At 58.2% G+C, this 21,873-nt stretch overlaps 1 protein-coding gene across 10 annotated transcripts in view; it reads right to left on the bottom strand.

Moving 5' to 3' along the window:
• Positions 1-39: 39 nt before the first annotated feature.
• The window catches only part of CRTC1 (CREB regulated transcription coactivator 1), a 75,932-nt gene continuing 54,098 nt past the window's right edge, over positions 40-21,873 (bottom strand). For 2 of the 10 annotated variants that reach the window (XM_040444979.1, XM_040444984.1), the window contains 8 exons: positions 21,407-21,627; positions 16,549-16,682; positions 13,416-13,568; positions 13,257-13,307; positions 11,037-11,141; positions 7,947-8,033; positions 7,124-7,304; positions 40-5,759 (listed from right to left, as the gene is read on the bottom strand). In XM_040444979.1, coding sequence (XP_040300913.1) covers positions 5,548-5,759; positions 7,124-7,304; positions 7,947-8,033; positions 11,037-11,141; positions 13,257-13,307; positions 13,416-13,568; positions 16,549-16,682; positions 21,407-21,627 — 1,144 coding nt within the window. In that variant the 3' untranslated portion in view covers positions 40-5,547. Of the gene's footprint in view, positions 5,760-7,123; positions 7,305-7,946; positions 8,034-11,036; positions 11,142-13,256; positions 13,569-16,548; positions 16,683-21,406; positions 21,628-21,873 lie in introns of all 10 variants that reach the window. The other 8 variants (XM_040444975.1, XM_040444976.1, XM_040444977.1 and 5 more) reach the window with 6 other exon arrangements.

The following is a 21,873-nucleotide window of genomic DNA, read 5'->3' as shown; positions in this document are numbered from 1 at the left end:
CCCCAGTGTAGGGGAAGGGGCAGGAAAAAAGAGGAGGCAGGGACGAAAACATTGGATTTTTATTATGTTTCATTACAAAGGATGCAAAGGTACAAAGACAAAAGCGTCCACGCCAGAGAGGATGGGCAGGGGCCGGCCGAGTGCGCCCTGAGCCGCCCGCCCCCACCCACCGTGGGCACCCAACCCACGGCCCACGGACATCCACAGCAGAGTGTACATGCTGGGGGCAGGGGCAGAGCCAGCCTGGGGACAGAGGGAAACAGGTGGAGCAGGGCTTGGACCGGCAGGTTTGCATATATCAGTGGTGCCGCCCAGCCCCTTGGGGGGCAGTTTCCTATGGGGGGGGCACAGCGGGGCCAGTGGACCTTGGCTGCCAAAGCCCTCCCTCTCAGGGACTGGTGGCAAAGGCCACGGCTGTGTCCACTTGTCCCGAGTGGACAAGAGGTCAGAAGTGATGGGCTAGGATGGGCTGGGCACTGATTGGCCCCAGAGTCCAGAGCCCTGCGAGATGGGGGCAACACCACGCCCTGCATGTGCCACATGTCCCCGGCATCTTGGGACGGGGTGTTGAGGGCTGGCCAAGAGGGCAGGTGGAAAGAACTATTTGGAGCCAGCATCACTCTGATGTCCAGACCTTAGCCCCCACCCTGTCGGGGAGGACCCTGAGGCCCGAGACCCATGGGTCTGAGTCAGTGACAAGAGGGAAACTGAGGCCCAGGTCACAAGGGTCTTTTTCTCCCCGCCGCCCCCCCCCCCCCCCCCCCCCCCCCCCCCGCCAATGCCTTTGATGAGTATCCCGGCGCCCAGGCCTGGGGATACAGGTTACCCCATCTCCCTCTCCTGGGAGTGGCCACTTTGGAGAGAATGTGTCTGTGGCCAGTTGCCTGTGGCTAAGGGTTATGAAAGGGCACTGAGTCCCACCCGACCAGGAACCTTGGAGGCCAAAGGCCAAGAGAAACCAAGGAGAGTCAGCTCAGGCTGAGATGCTAGGGCAGGGCCTGATGGAGGAGTGTGCCAGGAGCCCCTAGTCACACACTGTGAGACCCCCAGAAGGTGGAGGCACAGGTTCCAAGGAGAACGGGAGCAGAAACAGACCTAGCTGCCCACTCACCCCGGGCAGGCCTCCAGCAGTGGGGGGAGGCGCACAGTCCTCCCCACAGTTCTGCAAGCCAAGTGGGAAGGGCTCAGGGGGCCACAGCTCCCTCTCCTGGAGCATCACCTGCAGGGGTGATGGGTCAAGACCAGGGGCACCGGATACCCTTGACCTTGTGGCCCCCCCCTACCCTACCCCACCCCCACAATGAGAGCCCCTGTGGCCGCTACCTACAGGTCCATCAGAACCCAGTGAGGGTGGTGGGTGCAGGTGCTGCTTTGTCAGGACTGGGGGTGGGGAGCGGAGGGCTCCCCAATAACCGCCAGGCCTTACCACACCCAGACTGTACCTAGGAGTGGGGATGCTTTCTTTGGAAATGCAGAAAACCCAGAATCCAGATGGGGCTGGGAGTTTGGAAGGATGCTTGGTTATGAACCAGCTCAGGGTCGGCTGAGATGTGGAGGTCTGGGGAGGGGGCACGTTCCCATGTGTCCTCGGCTGCCCTGGGGGCCCCTCTAAGGATAGTCCCTCATGGGGGCTCATTGGGCCCAGGATGCTGGACGGCGGGGAAGGCAGTCTCTACTGCTTGAGCCCCACTCAGCCCCCCAAAGACCCGGCGCCTGCTCCCATCCTGACCGGGCCACAGCTAGCACCTGGCATACAGCTCAAAAACTGGACACCCACCGCTGGACATACGGATGGACACAGAGCCTCTCACCCTCCGTGTGGGGGTCTCAGAGTGTTCGATGTCCATTCCCATCTGCCCCACTATGACACACGGGCCTCACCACAGGGCCCACTTGGCTAGGCGTCCTCCGGGGAGCTCAGCCACCCACAGAAATCATGCCAAACACACAGACATCAGAATCCTCCTTTCCCAGCCCCCCAAAACCCACAAGTAGACAAGAGCAGAAAGAGGCTGCAAAGGCCAGCCTGAGTGTCTCGGGACCCCTGCGCTCAGTGCACACCCTTGGGGCAGGCAGGTGGCTCAGAAGCCAGCAGGGAGGTCTGGGTGGAGGTGCTGCTGGGGAAAGGCCCCAAACACACACAGCTGCCCTCCCCTTAGGCCTTGCTAGTCCCAGGGAGTCCTATGGACAGCAATGGCAGGGGGGACTGGACCCACCACAATTAGGGCTCCTTCTCTGGCTTATCCCCCACAGGAGAGTGTAGACAGTTTTTGGATACTGTCAGCTGTGGCCCCTAAATTTTGCTAAAGGGTCAACTTGCCCCCTGAGCTTTCCACTGAGGGTGTCAGGGCCTCTTGCCCCAAGGGGCCGCCCCACCCCACCCCCACCGCTTCCTGCCCAGAAGTATGTCAGAAGGAAGCAGGGCATGTGAGGAGAATGGCGGGGGTGGGGGGAATGCGGGATGCCCCCGAAGAGTGCTGCCTGTTTTCTCCCTGGTAAGGACATAGTGGGGAAGGAGGTTGGCATGGGTACCTGTGACAGGGAACACGATCCCGACAAGACCCCTTCTCCTCCCCCACATCAGCCCTGGACACTGTGTGTGGGGGGTGACTTTGATGGGTGGTGGCATAAACCCTCTCTTCTGAAGGACACAGAGAGGGGCTGATCCCGGGCTCTACTTTGGCCCACAAGCCTCTGTGGGGGTAATAAACTCATTGCCCTGGGGGCTTGGAGGACAGAGGGTAAACTGAGGCAGGTGGGAACACACTGTTCGGTTTGTGTTCCTGGGGCAGAAATTCGCACAGCTGTAGGGGACTGAAATCAGGAGCACTCAGGGGGCAGCAGTGGGGGGACAGACAGGCCTAGCCTCTGACTTCATGTGGGCTGAGCATCCAGGCCTGTCCAGAACGAGCGAGCGAGGACACAGGCGGCGGGGTCTATATACAATATTCAGGGGCCCCGGCCCACCCCTCACGGCGCAGCTCGCCTGAAATCACAGTATTTTCACATCACAAGTTAAAGGGCTGGTTCCCTTAGGCTGTCCTGTTTCAGGAAGTCTTGGCAATTCAAGAATATTTAGTAGAGAAGCAATATTTAAGAAATAAACAAAATCCCCTGCTGCAGACCTCAGGAGGCCTGCCCAGGCCCAGGCAGGGGTATGAACCCTTTGAGGACACAGGGATGCCTGGCCACTGGCTCCTGGCTGGGACCCCCTCCCTGGGAAAACTGCACCTATGCCCCTCATGAGCCCAAGTGGCCATGTAAATACAATGTTGCCTGTGCCCCTGGCCAAGGGGATGCTGGAAACAGGATGCAGGGGTGGACACCCTCCCTCTCCTGCCCATCTGCACTGAGAACCGGGTGCCGGGCAGACAGGAAATACGGGCTGACGAGGCTCCCACATGGGGTCCACGATGCCTTGTTTGAAAATTGCATCCAGGAAGGTTTATAATTTTATTAAGGCCATTTTTTAAAAAGTTCTACATACAAGTCTAATGGTAATCAAACTCTTCTATGTACATGTAGTTTTCTTAAAAAAAAAAAAAAAAAAAAAAGTCTCACTCTTTGCTCTCAGCCCCTACCTCAGTAAGAGGCTGGGCCCTTGACCTGGACGGACTAACCCCGGACTAACCCCGTGTCCCTTAGCCCAGACGAGGGTATCAGGGGCCAAATGACTGAGGAGGGGGCCTTCTTACACCTGTGGCAGCCCAGTCACTTGGCCACGTGCTAACAGCCCGGCCCAGGAACAAGAGAGCTGGATGTCATTAGATCCAATCTGGCTCCCACGGACAGAGGCGAGGGCTCTTGGGACCCAGAGGCAGTGGCTGCGACGCCACAGAGAAGAATCACACCGAGCAGAAGGTGCGGGCCCGGCCTGCAGGCCAAGGAGCCGGCGAGAGCTCAGGATGCGGCTTCGGAGGGACTGCAACAGAAGTTCCTATTTCAGAGCAGCTGACGGAAAACAAAGACAGCCCTGTCACCCCTCCCGGGGCCTGGAGGGTACAGGGACAGCCCCCGGCACGGTGGCCGAGCCCTGATGGTCACCACGGCCTCGGGAGGCACTTCAAGAGGCACCTGGAAACCTCCCGCTACGACAACACTGCTCTTTGCCCCCCGAATCCAGCCCTGCCGGGAGGAACCATGAGAGGGGTAGCTGAAGGGGACGAATGTCAGCTGGCTCTCGGGGTGGGGGGCAAGAGGACAGCCTCATCTTGGGGATGTCAGGACAGAGGGGCTGCAGTTGTCACCAGTCTCGGGGTCTGGGACCAGTCCTCCCTGAAGACCAGCGGGCACCTTGAGGATGGCCAGGCAGAGCTGGGTCTCGGAGAGACCCTTAATAAAAGCCGTGGCTCCCTCCTGGAATTCTGCCTCTCACATGGCTGGAGCGGAGGCACCTCTAGCCACCTCAAGCTTCTGCCAGAGAGCCTACCAGGCCCAATCCACCCTCACTCAGCCCTTCCGTTTTGAGATAATGTGGGCCTTAACTAAAACGGCCAGAGACACAGCTCAGATCCGGGCAGGCAGCAGACTGCTTCCAGTTAGCTTAAAAAATATATAACATGGGATTTCTGGAATAAAAACATGCTCTCGGGCAAGTGTTGGATCAAGAGAGTCAGCTACTTGTCTACAACCAAAGTGTAAATACAAACCAAAAGAAACAAACAAACAATAACACAACAAAAATGCCCTGGCCGCCCCCTCCCCACCCCATTCTTTAAATAACAGTGACAGTGACCAAGGTACAGAGAAGAAAAGATGCAAACAGGTTGAGAGATGAAAACAACCCCCAGAAACAACCCCTGCCTCCACATGCATCCCCTGGAAGGCCCTTTCGTCCTGGCCGGGGGCTTCACTTTCAGGGCAAAGGCGGCCACAGAGGGACCTGGCTGGGGGTGGGCAAAGCGGGAGCAAGGGCCCCAGGAAGATTTAGCTGCTTCGCATGCTCTGTTCACACCTTTTATATTCTGCCTCCATGGGATGGATTCTAGCATTCTCTGAATGTGCTCAGAAATATAAAAGACAGCAGTCAAAATAGTGTTTATTTTGCTTTGTGTCTGCCCCTCTCTCTGGTGCCTTCTCCCCTTGGCAGGGTGGGGCTGGCTCTCTACCTAACCTCGGGCTGGGGGTGGCGGGCAGGTCGGGGGACCAGGAACGAAGGAAGGCAGTGAGAGCTGGACAACAGTCGGAAAATGCACCTCAGCCCACCGCCGCCGTGGACCACAGCGCCCCCTCCAGGCCGGCGGCCCTCCCCAACACGCTTTCCGCATTTTACAGGGGGACGGCTCATGGCCCAGGGTTGGGGGCGAGAGAGCACGCGCAGGGAGGCTCCACGGGGGTGACACGCGGCCTCCCAAGGGAGGTGGACAGCTGGGGGGCGGGCGGGTGGGCAGGGGGCGCTTGGCGGCATTGCAAGCTCAGAATCACAAGCTCGGCCGTTTGCGAAGGACGGAGCGCGGCCGTCCCTGGGCTCAGGGAGACGCCGTCGGGACCACTGACCGGCGGGGTGATGGAGCCGGGGGCTGGGCGGCGATGTGCCGGGTGTGCAGCTCACAGACGGTCCATCCGGAAGGTGTCCTCGGTGGCCGGGTCGGCCAGGACCATGTCGGGGTCGTTGAGCATGTGCAGTCCATCCAGGGTCAGGGGGTCAATCTTGAGTTCATCCAGGGGGAACTGGTTGTCCGAGTCGAAGCTGACATCACCGACCCCGGCCAGTGTGCTGGTCAGTTCTTTAGAGAGGCTGGGAGGGGACTCTCCCGTCACTGGAGCCGGGGGTAGCGGGGGGGACACAGGACAAACAAGTCTCAGCGTGGCCCTGGCTCTCTGACCCCACGCCCTGTGCCTCCGCGGCCCCTGTCAATGCTCAGGGAAGAGGGGCTCGGGCCACACCAGGGGTGCTTACGTGGGGGGGTGCCCTCTAGGGGACACTGGCAATGTCTAGGGACATTTTTACTTGTCATGACTAGAGAAGAGGGAATGCTACTGGCATCAGGTGGGTGGAGACCAGGGATGCTGCTCAGCACAGGATGGTCCCACCACCCCAGAGAAAGATCTAGCCCCTCGTTATCAGCAGTGCCAAGGCTGGGAAGCCCTGAGCTAAGAGCCAGGTCAAATGTTTAGTGTGACCTGGCAGGAGCAGGGGCCTTTCCTGCTCTGCCAGGAGGTCTCCTCCATGTACGCCACTGAGAAGCAAACCGGGGTGTGTGTGCACGTGTGCATCAGGGACCCTCCCTGTGGGTTGGGGGGATGTCTGAGTTCTCCCCAGAGAGACCCGGATTCAAACCTAGGCTCTCTCCTCTACTTGCAATGAGACCTTAGGCCTTAGTTTCCCAGTCTGAGACAGGGGTATAAAAGTCCTTCTGGGCTGTTGTGGCCATCACAGGAGCCTGATCCTTCTTTCGAGTCTGAAGCTTCCACCCCCAGAGCATCTCCCGCAGACCACTGCTCACACCCCTGGGGTAGGGAGGAAGCACTAGGCCTCTAGGGGTCCTGGCCACGGACTTCTCCGTCCTGGAGATGTCAGTGGGACCACCAGGGGGTGTCACCCTCAATCCTGAGACAGTCCTGGCTTATAAGGAAATTGCTTCTTTCTTCAATAAAACCCACAATCTACAGGGTGGAGCAGAGGCAGCAAAGGGTCTGGGTTCTATGCCACGTGGAGCATACTCACGTGTGCTATGCATGTCCCTAGGAGCCTGGGCGCTGTGCTCGTTGGGATGCTCATTGCTGTGTGGCCTGCCGCGTGTATGTTGGCTGCATGTGACAAGCCCTGCCGTGCAGGGCCCACCCCCTAGTCACCTGCAATCCCACTATTCTCAGCTAATGGGGTTCAGGGACCTGGGGAGCAGATGCGGGGCCGGGTGAGTGACTGGCTCTGTCCTGTTCTTGCTCTGAGCATGGGACACTGGAAGCCTGGTTCAGGGTCTGGCGTGTGTCCCCCTGGCCTGTCCCACAACCCGGCAACGAGTCAAAGTTGGTGGGGTCTGGCCTCCTTTGGCCCAGTCCTGTCACGACTCATCGTGCAGGGCGGGGGTGCCGTCTCTCCCGGGGATGAGGCCTCTCGCAGCTGCCGGGCTCCCCACTCTGCCCAAGACCCCCGACCGGGATGCCACACACGTGGCCTCACCTGTGAGGATGATGTTGGGGATGCTGCTATGGCTGGGGTAGCCAAGCTGCTGTGTGTCTGGCAGGCTCCCGTGGCTGCCCGTGAGGCCCATCATGGCCGCCTGCGAGTAGTTGAGCGTCGAGCCCGGGCTGTACAGGCTGCTGGAGCTGATGGCGTTCTCCATCATGTTGAACTGCTCCAGCTGCCAGGGGAAGCACACAGGCGTGAGGCCGGCCCTGCTGATCCCCTGGCTATTGCCGGCTGGCCTGCCCTGTGGCAGCCGGGACCACCTCCTCTGCAAGACGCCCAGCACCCACGCTCAGACGCTCGGGGCTGCTGAGCATGAGATTCTATGCCCAGGGTCTCCCCCTCCGCCCTCTCTGAACCTGCCGAGGCCTGCCTGCACACGGCCCCCTCAGGGCTAACTGGATGGATGGATGGATGGATGGATGGATGGATGGATGGATGGAAGGAGGGACGGGTGCGTGACCTGCTCCAGGAAGCGGCCAACCCTTCTCATGCCCACACGCCCCAGACCCTGGCCTCCACGCGGAGCCAGCTCTACCTCCCGGCAAACCCACATGCACAGCCCACGCTGAGGCACCGATGCTACAGCCACTGCCTGTCCCTGCCAGTGTTCACCGCCCACCCTTCCTCCCCCTCTGCTGTTGGCCTCATTCTGTGGGCCAGGCACAGATGCCTGGGGAGGCAAAGCCAAGCCACCCCTTCCAAGGCCTGGAGACAGGAGGGAGCCTTAAGAGCGAAGCTCACGCCCGAGGGGCGGGCGGGGTCCGGGTAAGCGTCCGGGTAAGCTGTGGGCGCTGTGACCCGGGCACCCGCTCACCTGGTGGGACAGAGCATTGGCCTGCCTGGCCGCCATCTGCTGCTCATAGTACGAGTCCCCAAACACGCTGCCCAAGGTGGAGGAGTGCTGCAGACAGAAGAGAGGCCTGCTGTCATCACGGTCCCCAAGACCAGGTCGGGGGCTTGCTGAGGCTCAGGCTGGTTGTGCCCACAGGGAGGCCCCTGGAACTTCCCGGAGGATGCTCAGGATAAAGAAGGCTGAGCATCTACCTTAGGCCTCTTGGGAAAGCCCACAACTTCCAGGATGGAGGGATGCCTGGCTCACTCTGAGCAGGGTGCTCCCCAATCTCAGGATGTTTCTTTCCGCCACCTGCTCCTGGGGGGCCTCAGTACCCCAATAGCCCCCAAAGAGCCATCCCCCATCTCCTCTACTTGAACCCAGGAATGGGTGACCTGGTTTCCATCAGATGGAAGACAGGGGGGCCACAGGGATTGGGAACCCCGCCTGAAGGGCTCCAGAGTAAAATATGTGACCGGGGCCAAGGCAGTAGGTGCTCTGAATTTCAGGATGAGAAGCGTACTTGGCGAACCTTGTCAGGCCCCCAGGGAGACATGGGACATGGTAGCAGGCCACCCATGTGGACAGGACAGGCGCACAGAGCCAGATGCTGGCCAAGCGAACATAAGACAGGCACACAGAAAGCCCCGTCTACCTATCTGTCCATGGCTGCCTGCCTGGGGGACCCGAGGACCCACGGGTGGTCAGGCAGCCCAACTCCCATTCTTCCACGGCTAGCCGGGAGACAGGTCTGCTCCCAGCAGAAGAGCAGGGGACTGGGGACCCTCATAGGCAGAAGAGATACCAGAAACAAGAGCTTGGAGCCCCTGCTTATTCCTATGATGCCAGAGAGAGAGAGAGCAGGATGGAGCCCGGTGGGACATGGACGGGAGGAGGGACAATCAGTGCATCGTGGCCAGACCTCACATGAGGCACCAGGCCGCAGGAAACAGATCCCCAGCCCGGACACAAGTCTGTTTCCTCATTGGTCAGTGGGCTGAGAGCAGAAAGAAAAACGGCCAATGTGGCAAAAATGCCACCTTTGCCCTAAATATAGCCAGCTTCAGGTTTGGAAAAGGGGGCTGCGAGGTTGTGGATGGGTTTCCCCATAGAAGCAGCAGCAGGTCTGTTCTGGGGTACCTGTTTCCATCCCCGTGGCTTTGGACTCAAAGAGGCCCAACACAAGCAGGGGACCCAGGCTAAGGTTTTGTTTGTGAGGCTGCCATCAGAGTTTGCCAGAAAGGTCTGCTCAGGGTGGAAGGGAGGAGCACAGCACACAGTACCAAAGGCCAGCTGCCTAAGGCCCGAGGTGCAGCCAGACAGACACAATGTCCACTCGAGGCGGGGGAGGAGAGGGGAGGCCCCGGCCCACGGGGCCACTGAGTGCAACCTAGGGATCCAGGCGCAGCATGAGGCCAGGCCTGGCGCCGCCCACCCAGCATGGTCTGCCCCCTAGTGGGCCTCTTGGCCATGTCAGGCCCATGTCTGGCTCGGTCCAGGTAATGTGACAGCCCTGACCTCACAGCCACTTGAGCGGCCCACCTCCCTTGCCAGCACCCAGCGGATGGATGGACAGACCAACACACAGACACGGGCTTCACAAGACGGCAACACGCTTTCTGCTGAGGATGGACCAACCCGCCTTGGTCTAGGCAAATCTCTACTGAGAAATCTGCTCCACCCCCGAATTCCTCTCCTGCCTCCTGTACAAAAAGAGACATTATTCAAGGACCAGCCTCAGGAATAGGCCCCACTCACCATTTCCCCTGCCTGGACCAGCTTCCATGACGCCCTCGGCATCCCATGACGCCACGTGACCAGACTAGACACTTCCCGGGAGCCACCAGGGCTCAGAACCGGTGTCGATGTATCCAGAGCCCACAGATACCAAACTGGCCTCTCACCTGCCCTGAGCTCACTGATGCCCTCCCCACCTGCCTATGGAGCAGGAAGCTGCACACAGATGGTCCCAGCAGGCCCCAGGCCCCTGTGGGGTGGTGGAGGAAGGATCCTAGGAGAGCTCCTCCTACAGCAGATGGAACCAGGAGAACAGCCTTTCCTGAACAGGACACCTGCCATCTCAACACACAGGGCCCCATGTGGGCGTACTTCTGAGAGCTGGGGAAAGGGAACTCAACACTGTTCTTGCGTGGTCCTGCCTGGTGAGACAGCTCTTCTCCTTCTTTAGGAGGGGAGGGAAATCCTTTCTCTTTTGTGCCCTGAACCAAAAATGAGGCTTCAGGGCCTCAGGCACTGCTAAGAGGCTCCTAGGAGCTTCTCAGCTTGGTGACATTTTGGGGACGGCGTGGCGGGGTCCTGAGGAGGCTCTACAGCCTGGAAATTTCGGGCCCTGATGTCAGCTCTGTGGGCACCTCTTCTCCGGTGGAATGTTGCAGACAGAATTTGGTTATAAGCTGAGAGTTGTGCTAAGGGGACTCCTGAGGAACCCAGATGGGGGTATGTTGCATGTATGTGTGTCACAGGTTGGGGTCCAACCGTGTTGGGGAAAAAAACCCAAATCTGATGGATGTGGTCGAGTCCCGCCTGTTGCCTGGGGCAAGCCGCAGTCTCCTCATCTGTGAGACGGGGACATGGACCCCACTCAGAGAAGCTTCCTGTGAGGACACACCCTTCTGTGAGGCAGAGGGAGAAGAGTCTGAGGAGTCAGAGCCCCAGTCACAGGCCGGCCACCGCCTCAGCTGTGCCCCAGAGCAGGTGGAGCCCTCCTCCACTCTGGGGAGCCTCAGGCGGGGGATGTGTGCACAGGCTGTGGGACCCCGGGGTGACCCTGGCAAGAAGCCTGGGGGCGTGGCCAACACCGAGGTCACGAAGGCAGGCGAGGAGCCCACCGCCTCCAGCTCGGGCTCCGCACCGGCCACAAAGACACGGCGGGAACGTGGCAGCTCCTGAGCCGGGCCTGGTGGGGCAGTGCCTTCTCCTCCCCGCCCCAGCGGAGTGGACGAGATGGGATGGAGCGAGGCACAGATGGTGGGGGACGCGGGGGGGGGGGGGGGGGGCGCGAAGCAACGCTGGGGCGCGGGGTGCCGGGAGGGGGGAGGCGGTGTCCCTTACTTGCGGGGAGCTCCCGGGGGAGAAGCCTTGATTGGAGACAGGTGAGGTGGGAGACTGGTTAGCCGGGGAGCCGGCACTAGTGCGGTACTGCTGCAGAGCCGGCGCCTGCGACGACAGACAGGTCAGGACGCGCGAGGGGCCCCGGGCCTGGCTTCCTGGGACTGGCCGTTCCCCGCCGAGCATCCCCCCGAAGACCCCCCGCCCAGCGGGTGAGCACGGTACCAGGAGCACCTGCAAGTGGTGCGGGTCCCTGAGCCCTGTCGGAGCCTGGGGGGGGGGGGGGGCGTGGTCAGAGAACCCAGCTTCACGGAATCGCGCCGGAGGACCGTGGCGGGGGGCGGAGGGGTCCACCTTAGCTTGGCAGGCTTCAGAGCACCCACACGAACACACACCCGCACCCACATACACACGTGTGCACACAGCCATACCTGTGTACACACAGACACACCCACACGCACATGGGCAACACAAGGCCCAGGGCCGGGCAGGCAGCCGCCGCCTTCTGCTGCCGACTCTGGGCAACAGCACATCCTGCCCACCTCGAGGGGTGGTGGGACCGACAAACAAGGCCATGCGGGGCACACCGCAAGACGTCCGGTACCCGGCAGTCACTACACCGGCACCGCTTGGGACGAGCCTGATGCATTTGCTGTCCAGAGACCTCCCAGGGGCGGCCACCTCCTCACCTGAAGGACAGAGGGTCTTAGCTTCTCACCAGGGGCAGGACGGGCTGGGGCAGGACCTGGATTTAGCCCCTGCTCTGGTCCCAGTCCACCCAGGACCTGCTGTGTGCCTCTGGGCAAGCTCCCTGACTTCTCTGGGCCTGTTGTTCACTGAGGCCCGGCTGACCAGCCCAGGGCCCCATAAATGCTCGGTCTCCTCCATTTCCTCAGTGGCCTGTTCTGAGTAGTCTGGAAAAGGGGTTGAGCCTGGGAGGGGCACGGGGGCACAATAGGCAAGGTATCAGTGTGGGAGGCGCCATCACGGTCATTTGGCAATGACCGGTCCGGGCCTTCTTAGAGTTGGAAAGAGGAAACTGTCCAGAGGGATGTTCTCCTTGCTCATTGGAGGCTGCACGAACTCAAGGAAGAGGCAACCAGAGCCCTTGCCCCCAAGGGGCGCAAGGCAACAGAGAGCCCTGGGGGTGGAGGGGTAACATCTGTGCACCTGGCAGACATCCCTGCCTCTATTGTCTGCCCAGCTCAAAAGTGAGGCATCACCGCTGGAGGGCGTCAGGGAATGAGGTACTCCAAGCAGGCTCCACCATCAGAGCTGCCCCCACACCAGCCATGTTTCTGACAAAGAAAGGGCTTGTGCGCATTCTTGTCCGGGGGACCCCTGGGGTTTGCCCTCTGAGGGGTCAGAGCAGCTTGGAAACCGGTCTCTCTTCACCTACCCCACCCAGCTCAGGGGGCCTAGTCTCTGCAGAGCACATCATGTTTTGATGACACTTATCTTGGGGTTGGCAGCCAAGGGCTGAGTGGAGAGGGCTTGCTGTACCCTAAACGTAGTCCCCATTGCTCTAAATATGGTCAAAGATAGCCGAGACCACTCCCTTCCCACCAGGGCAACCAAGGTGAAAGTCTGAACACTCGAGAAGGTTTGGGGGTGCAGAGGTCAAAACCAGCACCCATTACCCTGAGCCCAGGTCCAGGCAAAGGGTCCCATGGTCTGAGCTGTAGGACCCCAGGCCCCAAGCAGGGAGTCCCATGGTCTAAATTGCACGTCTCTGGCCCAGGGCACTGTGCTGTATGAACCACAGGGCTGGATTCATCCCTTCTCCTCCAAGTTCAACTCTGTCCTCCTAAGTCCCAGCAGTCTGTTCCCCAGGCCCTGAGAGTTCTGTGTCCTCCCTGCCTCCAAGGGAGCCGTTTTTGGATGGGAAGGGTTGAAGTACTGGGCATCAAAGGGCATGGGAGAGGCTTTGCAGTCAGATACAGTATAGTCCCTCTTGGGTGAAGTTTGGGACAAATGATCCCTGCTTGTGTCTCAGCTTCCCCATCAGTACAAGGGATGACAACCTTGGCCCGGCAGTGCTTGCTTCAGCCCTGACCCCTGGCCAAGCTGGTCTTGAAGGGGAGCCGTGAGGAGGCTTCAGCCAGACACACCTGAGTCTTTGGGCCTTGGGAGCCCAATGAGGGTCTCCCACAGCCCCTGGGATCCATGAGCCACCACCACCACCCCCAAGCCAGGCCCCACACGACCCCATCTTAGGCTTACCGAGGTGATGTCGATCCCCATTGGCGGCTGGCCCGGGTTCTCTGGGGGGGACTGGGGGAGAGAGGACGGTACCGTGACCGCGAGCGGGGGCAGCTGGGGCCCCCGCGTCAGGCTGGCGCTTGGCATCAGGGGGCCGCCTGGGGGGAGGCCGACGGGCACCTGTGGGGGTGGCGGGGGCGGCTGCTGCTGGGACGCAGGTGGTGGTGGTGGAGGGGGCTGTGGCTGTGGCGGTGGTGGCTGCTGGGAGCCCGCCTGGGTGAAGAAGGCGTAGGGCAGCTGCTGCTCCAGAGACAGGGCATCCATGGCCACAGCCTGGGGGAAGAGGAGGGCGTCACGTGGGAGGCCACTGGGCAGAAGAGGCCAGACTATGAGTACCTGGTCCCCAGGGGGGCCCCATGGCCTGGCATGCTCAGCAAAGATGTTATGGATAAACAAAGGGACATCCAGACCTTGGACCCCCTAGAGAGGACAGGCCTTTCCCAGGGCCACAGAGGGTTAGGCTGCACCTGGACAGGACCTGGGCTTCTAATCCAGCTGTTTGTGCCCTGCACCCAAGGAGCCTTTCCTTTGCCACACGCCGAGAGGCGGGCACCACCTTCCATACCCACTCAGGCTCAGGGCTCCACATTCTGGCAACCCAGCAGGCAGCCTGTGCCTAGACCACTCTGGGTGATGGAGATGGTGGTGTGGCCACTCAGTAATGATCAGCTCAGGCCTTCTTGGAGTGGAAAGAGAAATTTTTCCTGGTTAGAGGGAAGTTTTCAACATTTGTGAGTCAAATGTTCCTGGGGCAGGCTGGGGCTCCTGCCCTCTGAGGGAGGTTGGATGTGACCAGGAGCTACAGGATATAACACAGAACAGAAGGCCCAGCCTCTAATAAGTGGCAGTTACATGAACAAAAAACAGTTTCCAGAAAAGGCAGGCAGGTCTAAGGGAGAAGGCACAGGGGTCACAGATCGAGAGACTGAGGACACATTGCCAGAAGCTACCCATGGCTCTGTCTGGATCCTGATCTGAACAAGCAGGCGGGAGACACAGAGGGGAACGGGCTGAGGCCAGGCAGTGGAAGGTATGCCTATCAGTTGTGTTATAGGTAGATAGTGCCATTGAGGTTATGTTAAAAAACAGACAACAAAAATATTACCTATTAGGGATTTAAAAAAAAAAAACAGGCAAAACGGACAAATTCCTGGAAACACACAAACTACCAAAACTGATCCAAGAAGAAATAGAAAATCTGAATAGACCTATATAGCAAGAAAGGAGATTGAATCAGTCATCAAAGACCTCCCAATGGAAAATATTTGGAAATCACATACCCAATAAAGGGTTAGTATCCAGAATATATAAAGAACTTACAAAATTCAACACCCCAAAACCAAATAATCCAATTAAAAAATGGGCAGAAGACATGCATAGTTTTCCAAAGACATACAGATGGAAAAAAGACACATGAAAAGATGCCCAACATCACTCATCATCAGCGAAATGCAAATCTATCACCTCACACCTGTCAGAATGGCTAAAATTAACCACACAAGAAACAACAAGTGTTGGCAAGGATGTAGAGAAAGGGGAATCCTCCTGCACTGATGACAGAAATGAAAACTGGTGCAGCCACTCTAGAGAGCAATATGGAGCTTCCTCAAAAAGTTAAAAATAGAACTAACTACCCTACAATCCAGCAATCCCACTACTAGGTATTTAGCCAAAAGATACACAAATACTAATTCAAAGGGACACATGCACCCCAGTGTTTACAGCAGCATTATTTACAATAGCCAAATTATGGAAGTGGCCCAAGTATCCATTGATTGATAAATGGATAAAGAAGATGTGCGGGCTCCTCGGTGTCTCAGTGGGTTAAGCATCTGACTCCTGATTTTGGCTCAGGTCATGATCTCACAGTTCGTGGGCTTATGCCCCAAGTCAAGCTCCAGGCTGACAGTGTGGAGCCTGCTTGGGATTCTCTCTGTCTGTCCCTCTCTCTCAAAATAAATTTAAAAACTTAAAAAAAAAAAAAAAAAGGAATACTATTCAGTCATAAAAAAGAATGAAATCTTGGGGCACCTGGGTGGCTCAGCTGGTTGAGTGGCCAACTCTTAATTTCGACTCAGGTCATGATCCCAGGGTCACAGGATTGAGCCCTGTGATGCTTAGTATGGAGCCTGCTTGGGATTCTCTCCCCCACCCCCAACCCCCGCTCAAGCAATCGCTCTCTCTCTCAAAAAATGAAATATAAATAAATAAGTAAAAATAAATTTAAAGAAAGAATGAGATCTTGCCATCTGCAATGACACGGATGGAACTAGAGAGTATCACGCTAAGTGAAATAAGTCAGAGAAAGACAAATACCATTTGATTTCACTCATACGTGGGATTTAAGAAACAAAACAAACGAGCAAAGGAAAAAAAGAAGAGAGAGAGAAACCAAGAAACCAAGTGTTAGCCACAGAGAACACACTGATGGTTGCCAGAGGGAAGGCAGATGGGGGGACGGGGGAAATAGGTGATGGGGATGAAGACGTGCACTTGTGATGAGCAGCGGGTGATGTACGGAATGCTGGATCACTGTATCATACACCTCAAACTAATATTACACTGTGCGTTACCTACCTGCAATTTAAGTTAAAACTTAAAAAAAAACCCTCAAATTTCCCAACAAGGATAGGCTAAGACCCAGGGGCTTTGCTGGTGAATTCTACCAAATATTGAAAGAATCCGCACCAGCGTTTCTCAAATGCTTCCAGAGAAACAAAAGAGGAGGGAATGCTTCCTAATTTAGGGCCATAAAGGCCCTAAATTGACGAAGTAAAAAAGAGAAGAATCAAATTACTGAAACCAGAAACAAAAGTGGGAACATTATGACCAACTTCAAAGAACAGAATTAGGAGTGCTATGAATGATCATATGACAGCACACTGTACAATCTAGATGAAAGAGACCAATTCCTAGACACATATGAGCTACCAAAAAAAGCAGAGGAAACAAAATTATGGTAAACTGAAAAAACAAAAAACCTCTCTAAACATCTCATTTTGGAGAAATTCAACTAGATCCTCAAGAAGGGAAAGTGACATAAATAAGGACACCCAGTCACACAAATCTGCCCATGACAGCTACAAGAGACTCCAGGCCAGTACTTAATACATTTTCATGTGCTTGAAATTTTGACAAATAGCCAGAAATGTTGGGAACGTTTGTCTTCAAGGTTCTATAGGCCCCTGGAAGGAGAGGGAGGCTTCCCTGAGCAGGCCACGCCTCCTCGCCCCACCCCACCACGCCCTCACACCTGAGTGATGGGTGACAGCTGGGAAAGGGTGGGCGACACCTGCTGGGCCTGCTGTCTCCTTGCCTCTGTGTTCAGGGACAACGGGCTGACGCCAGCTGGACGGTGCTGTGGTGAGGAGCCTGGCGTGCTCATTCCTGAAAGGGAGAACAGGAGAGAAGGGTGGGCATGACTCTGGCCTCCAGAGGGCTGCTCACACACCTTGGTCACTGCTGGGAGCAGCCCAGTCACTCAGACAGAATCCATTGTGTCCTAATCACCAAACCCAGGGTGCTCCCCTCCAAGGCCCCAATACCTGTGTAGACTCTGTTCTCTTTCCTGCTCCATCCCCATGCTGGCTAGCACTATCCCACTGATCCTGCCATCCCTCCCAGGGACGTGTCCCACAGGCCCTGCCAATCAGCACTTCCCTGCCTCTGCACCACCACATGATTGGCCCCCAGATGGACATGTGACCAGGCTTGCCCAATGAGAGACTGCCCTGGGACTTCTGATGGAACTCCAAGAAGGGAGGTCTGGAGCTGTGTGAGGAGAGCACCATATGGCCGCAAAGGGAAGAGCCAGCTGGAGAATCAGGAGCTGAGGAGAGGCAGCACCTGAGCTCTAGATCCAGCCACAGTGGTGCTTCCTGGTTTTGGGAGATAATCGGTGCCCCTTTTTTGCCTAAACTGGCTTGGGTTTTGGTTAGCTTCAAGGAAGCTGGTCCTGCCCAGAGGCTGCAGTTTCCTCTACAGCCTCATGCTCTCAAAATTGTACCACCCTGTAATGAACTATTCCTTCAGCCAGATCTCCTTTCAGCACCAGACCCGTGTATCTGGCAGCTCCTCCCCCATCTCATGCCCACAACCTCCTCTCACCTCATGTGCTCTCCATGCTGGACCATCAGCCCTGCTGGGCTGCCCAACCTAGAAACTCAGTTACTCTCTCTCTACTTCCAACACCCTTGCTGCTGATCGAGCTCCTGTCAGGAGGGCTCCGTGTTGCCCCTTCCGTCACCCTGGCCCCCTCCCCCCGGAATCCCATCCCTGGACGTGTCTGTTGTGAAGGAGCTGAGTGAGGTCAAGTTCAGTATGGAAGCAGTTGGGGCCTGCTGGGTTATCCTGGGGCACGGTGCCAGGGAGAGGCCTCCTGATGCTTGAGGGAGCCCTGGGGGATTGGCTTGATCTCCCAGTTGGTCTCCTTGTCCTTGAGATGGAAACAATAACAGCCGCCCTCAAGAGTTCACCGTGAGGCCCTAATGAGGTTGGGAGCAGGCTCTCAAGACAGTCTGGCCTGCAGTCAAGGCCGGTGGTGTAGAAGCCTGACTCACCTGGGGTAGCTGGCCCCATTCTGCCGAGGGCCGTCAGATTAACCTTGTTCCAGCGGGTGAGATGGCAGGTTCACAGGCCAGTGGGAATGCGCCCAGCACACACTGAGGGGAGATGACAGGCGGCCTTCTCTCCGCCCAGGGCAGCTGCTCACTGGCTGTGTCATCTGTGCGAGGCAAGCCTGGTCACGCCTGCACTTCCCCTCAGTCGCCCTGGCAGCTCCACTTAGCCGTGCACTGCAGGAGGGCCTGGCAGAGTGCTCCCAAGGCAGAGCCCCGGGTTCCAAGTTATACACAGAACTTGGGCCCCAGAATCAAGCTGCCGCAAACACAGCAGCATCAAGGGGGGCACGGACAAGAAGCCTGAGCAGGAAGAGTCCGGGAGATGCCTAGTCAGGGAACACAGTCGGGACCACAGGCTGCTCCCTCCTCTTCTCTGAGCATCCACTGCCTCTGACATCCTTCGGGTTGTGAGCACTCAACACCCAGGGAGCAGACGTCAGGGCTCAGTGAGCAGCAGAGGCAAATACCAAGAGAGGGTCAGTGGGGCAACAGGGGCAGGAGGGGCCTGTGGCATACGAACTCGACCCACCACTGCCGGGCCTTCTGATTCTTCAAGAGAAGCCAGAAGTCTAGAGTTTTACACACACTCTCCTGATTTTCAGAGGTTGATTCAAAGCATCACGCGTGCAACCATGGGCCAGACAAAACACACCGGTAGGCTGGATTTGGTGCTTGGGTTGCCAGCCTCTGTCTATCTTCAGTACAAGGGAGTTTTTAATCCTCCGCTGGGCTGCAGAGTGAGCTCCTGGTCTCACACTGGGCGGCCACCACCCCAGGAGAGGCCAGTTGGGCTGGGAGGGTGGACGGACGCCTTGCTGTTGAATTCCTTTTGGCAACCTGGATCACCTTTGGGAAAAGGAGTGAGGCCAGCTGGAAGGGAAGTCTGGGGCGGGCAGGGAGAGCTGCCAGGGGAGGGCAGGCCAGGTGGCAGGGGCCCAGCCAGAGGCACGCAAGCCTCGTATGCGGGGCTGGCAGGCCTTGGAGCTGTGCCAGGAAGGAGGACCCGGGCCTGCCCTCCTCCAGGTTCTGGCCAACGACCAGGAAAACGACCTCAGCAAATGTTTAAGAGAACGAGAGGGGCCGCTGTCTCCTTGGAGGCAGAAGCCTCCCATTCTTCCTCGAGGGGCTCACGTTCCAACTGGCGGGTGGGCTGGGGGGGCCATCTCCACGTGTGCCAGGGGCCAGCGGCTCGGCTTGATTTAAAATGCGCCCAGAAAGCGGAGCCCCTGCCAGGCGAGCAGCTAGAGCGGCAGGTTCGCAAACAACCGAACACATGTCAGACATTACGGGGCTGACGCTCCCAGCCAGGCGGGCCAGGGTCTGGGCCCCACGCTCGGGGTCTGCGCTTGTTCCCGCGTCTATGGCTTTCACATGTGTTGTGTTTTCCTGTGCTTGTTTAGACTCGGCATGGGCTGGAGGTGCACAGCTCCTGGGCGGGTGCTGGGGGGCTGCCAAGGACCCTCTGGAGGAGGGGGTGGTGTTCTGGAGGCCACAGCAAGACGTGAGGAGAAAAAGGGGGGCCAGGAAACAGTGGTGCCTACAAAAGGGGGCCCCTCCAGTGTCCCCAGAGCCAACCTGCTGATTTCTTGCTTTGCATAGGCCTGTGTGGACCCTCCCGGCCCACCCACCTCTCAGGGGGCCATGGGTCTCAGGATCCCCTGAATCTGTTCACTTTGTCCCGGGGGTGGGGGGGGGACAGTGGAAGCTGACACCCTCTGCCTAGTGGCTGAGCCTCGGTGGGCACGGGGCCAGGTATGTACACGCAAGAACAGAGCCTCAATGCTCTTAGGCCAGGGTCCTGCCCCGCTTTTCACTGTTCTGGCCTCTATTTCCTAGTCTAGAAACCTAGGAACACTTGCACTGTCCTTAACACCCCTCACCTGCCTCTGGTCCTGTCAGCACCAAAGCCCGGAACAACTCCGGCTCAAGTGCCTCTGTTCCCTGTAACGTGGGCCAGACAACTTCACCTGGAAGTCTCTCTACAGTGTTCAGTGGGGCCCTGCCCTGGCACTGGCACCCCTCCTGATAGCCTATTCTCCCTGGGTGGTTAGAAGGGCTGTGGCAAATGTGAATTAGAGCGTGTGATTCTCTCTCAGAAAACCCTGCATGGTGCTGCCCACCACGCTTGGGACAGAGGTAAGGCAGGCAGATGGACTGGGCGAGCATCGGCTCCTGGGCAGGAGGCAGGGCAGCAAGGTAGCGCTCTCACCGGTCACCAAGTCCTGACATGTGTGGACTCCCAGAGGGGTCCACATTCTGCCCATCCCACCATGAGGCTGTTGGGTCTGACTTGTGTCCTCCCTGGATGCAAACCCACACATCCCACAGTCAACATGGGTGCAAGAATCACACTGGGGACATGCGGGTCATAGTGGGAACGTGGGAGAACCAGGCCTGGCCCAGGGAACAGATGAGAGCAAAGTAGTGACTCAACAGCAGCAGGGTAAATGAAGAAAAGCAAGAGTGAGAGGCTGGAGGTAAGAGTGTGGGTAGGGGGCCACAATGGCTCATTGAGAAGAGGTGTGAGCAGGGATGGGGTGGGCGAGGGGTCCTGCAGCCACCTGGAGGAAGAGGACTGTGGAAGAGAGGTGGCACATGCCAAGGCCCTGAGGTGAGCTCGCTGGCCAGAGAGGAGATGGTGTGGGGGGCGGGAGACAAAGTCGGAGGGTGAACTGCAGTTGACCTCCCGGGCCCCAGGGGTCTCAGGTTTTCACTGGGAGGGAACCGAGGACCCGTGCAAGATCCTGAGCAGACGAGAGCCATGAGGTGATGGCCATCCTGGCTGAGAAGAGGCTGAGAGCTGGTGGGGGAGGTGGGCAGGCAGGTGGAGGCCATGTAAGGTAGAGAAGGTCCAGGTTGGCCTGGGTCCCAATGGTGGGGCTGACGGGATGCATCAACAGGTCAGGGCAGGCAAGAGAACAGAAGAGGCAAGCCACTGGGAAACCGTGCTGCTCGTCCCCAGAGAAGCAGGGTTGGGCAGCACTGGGAGATATTAGGAAGGTGAGGGGCCCATGGGATGTCCCCATGAATGTGGCCTGGACTGGAGTGTACCAAGCAGGTGGAGTGTGGGGGGAGCAGGTCAGGACTGGTCCTGGCCCTCCATGAAGAGCTGAGGACAAGGAGAGGTGGGGGGAAAGCCCGGCACACCCCGGCCGGGTCAAACTCTTGGGGGCTCCCCTCCTAGAATGTTCTGGACTCACCCAGACTCTCTGAAGCCCCCAGTACACCCTCAGAACCACTGTCTGATCCCTGGGGACACCGCTGTGTTTTCCCACTCCCAGGCCTTCACCAAAGCCGTGCCCTCTTCCTGGGATGCCTTTCCTGGGCAATACTGGGAAAGCCCAGCCCCTGTGGTAGGTTCTGCCTCCCACTCCATGCCCAGCATTTTGGAGGTCACCCTGCTAAATCTTTATCCAAACCCATGTGTTGTCTTCACTAGCTGCTCAGCTCTGCCAGGGAAGGAAGTTCTCCCGCCTTCTGGCCTGGCCTTACCCTGGTTGGCGCCGCCGATGCCCAGATGAGTCAGGTTGGCCGCGAGGTTGCCGGTGCTGCTGGAGCTGCTGAGCGCGGGGAAGGTGGGCTCCTCAGGGTCCAGTGGGGTCGGGAGGGGGGAGGGGAAGTGTATGTTGGTCAGGTCAGGCAGGGAGCCCCCTGTGTTGTGGGTGGCGGGGATCAGGGCTGTAGTGTTTTCCTGGTCAGCGGATGGAAAGATGCTGGGGGGAAGGCCAGACAGAGGGGGGAGGTGAGCTCTCGCCGGCCCATTCTTCCCCAGAAGCTGTGGCGGGGGAGCGAGGTGTCGGGGGAGACTGGTGCGAAAAGATTAGGTGCTGCCATGCTCAGAAAAGGACTGTCAGCCTACACCTCCAGTGGGACCTTAGGAAGCAGCCTACCTATCTATGCAGGATAGGAGGCTGGGGTGAGGGTCCTCCTGCGGCTCAGGGACAGGGGGTGTCTGAGGA

Source organism: Herpailurus yagouaroundi, unplaced genomic scaffold, assembly GCF_014898765.1.
Source record: "Herpailurus yagouaroundi ecotype Mexico unplaced genomic scaffold, PumYag 193, whole genome shotgun sequence".
Taxonomy (NCBI): Eukaryota; Metazoa; Chordata; class Mammalia; order Carnivora; family Felidae; genus Herpailurus; species Herpailurus yagouaroundi.
Note: the sequence above shows the minus strand (reverse complement) of the source record. Positions and strands in the feature narration are given on the sequence as shown.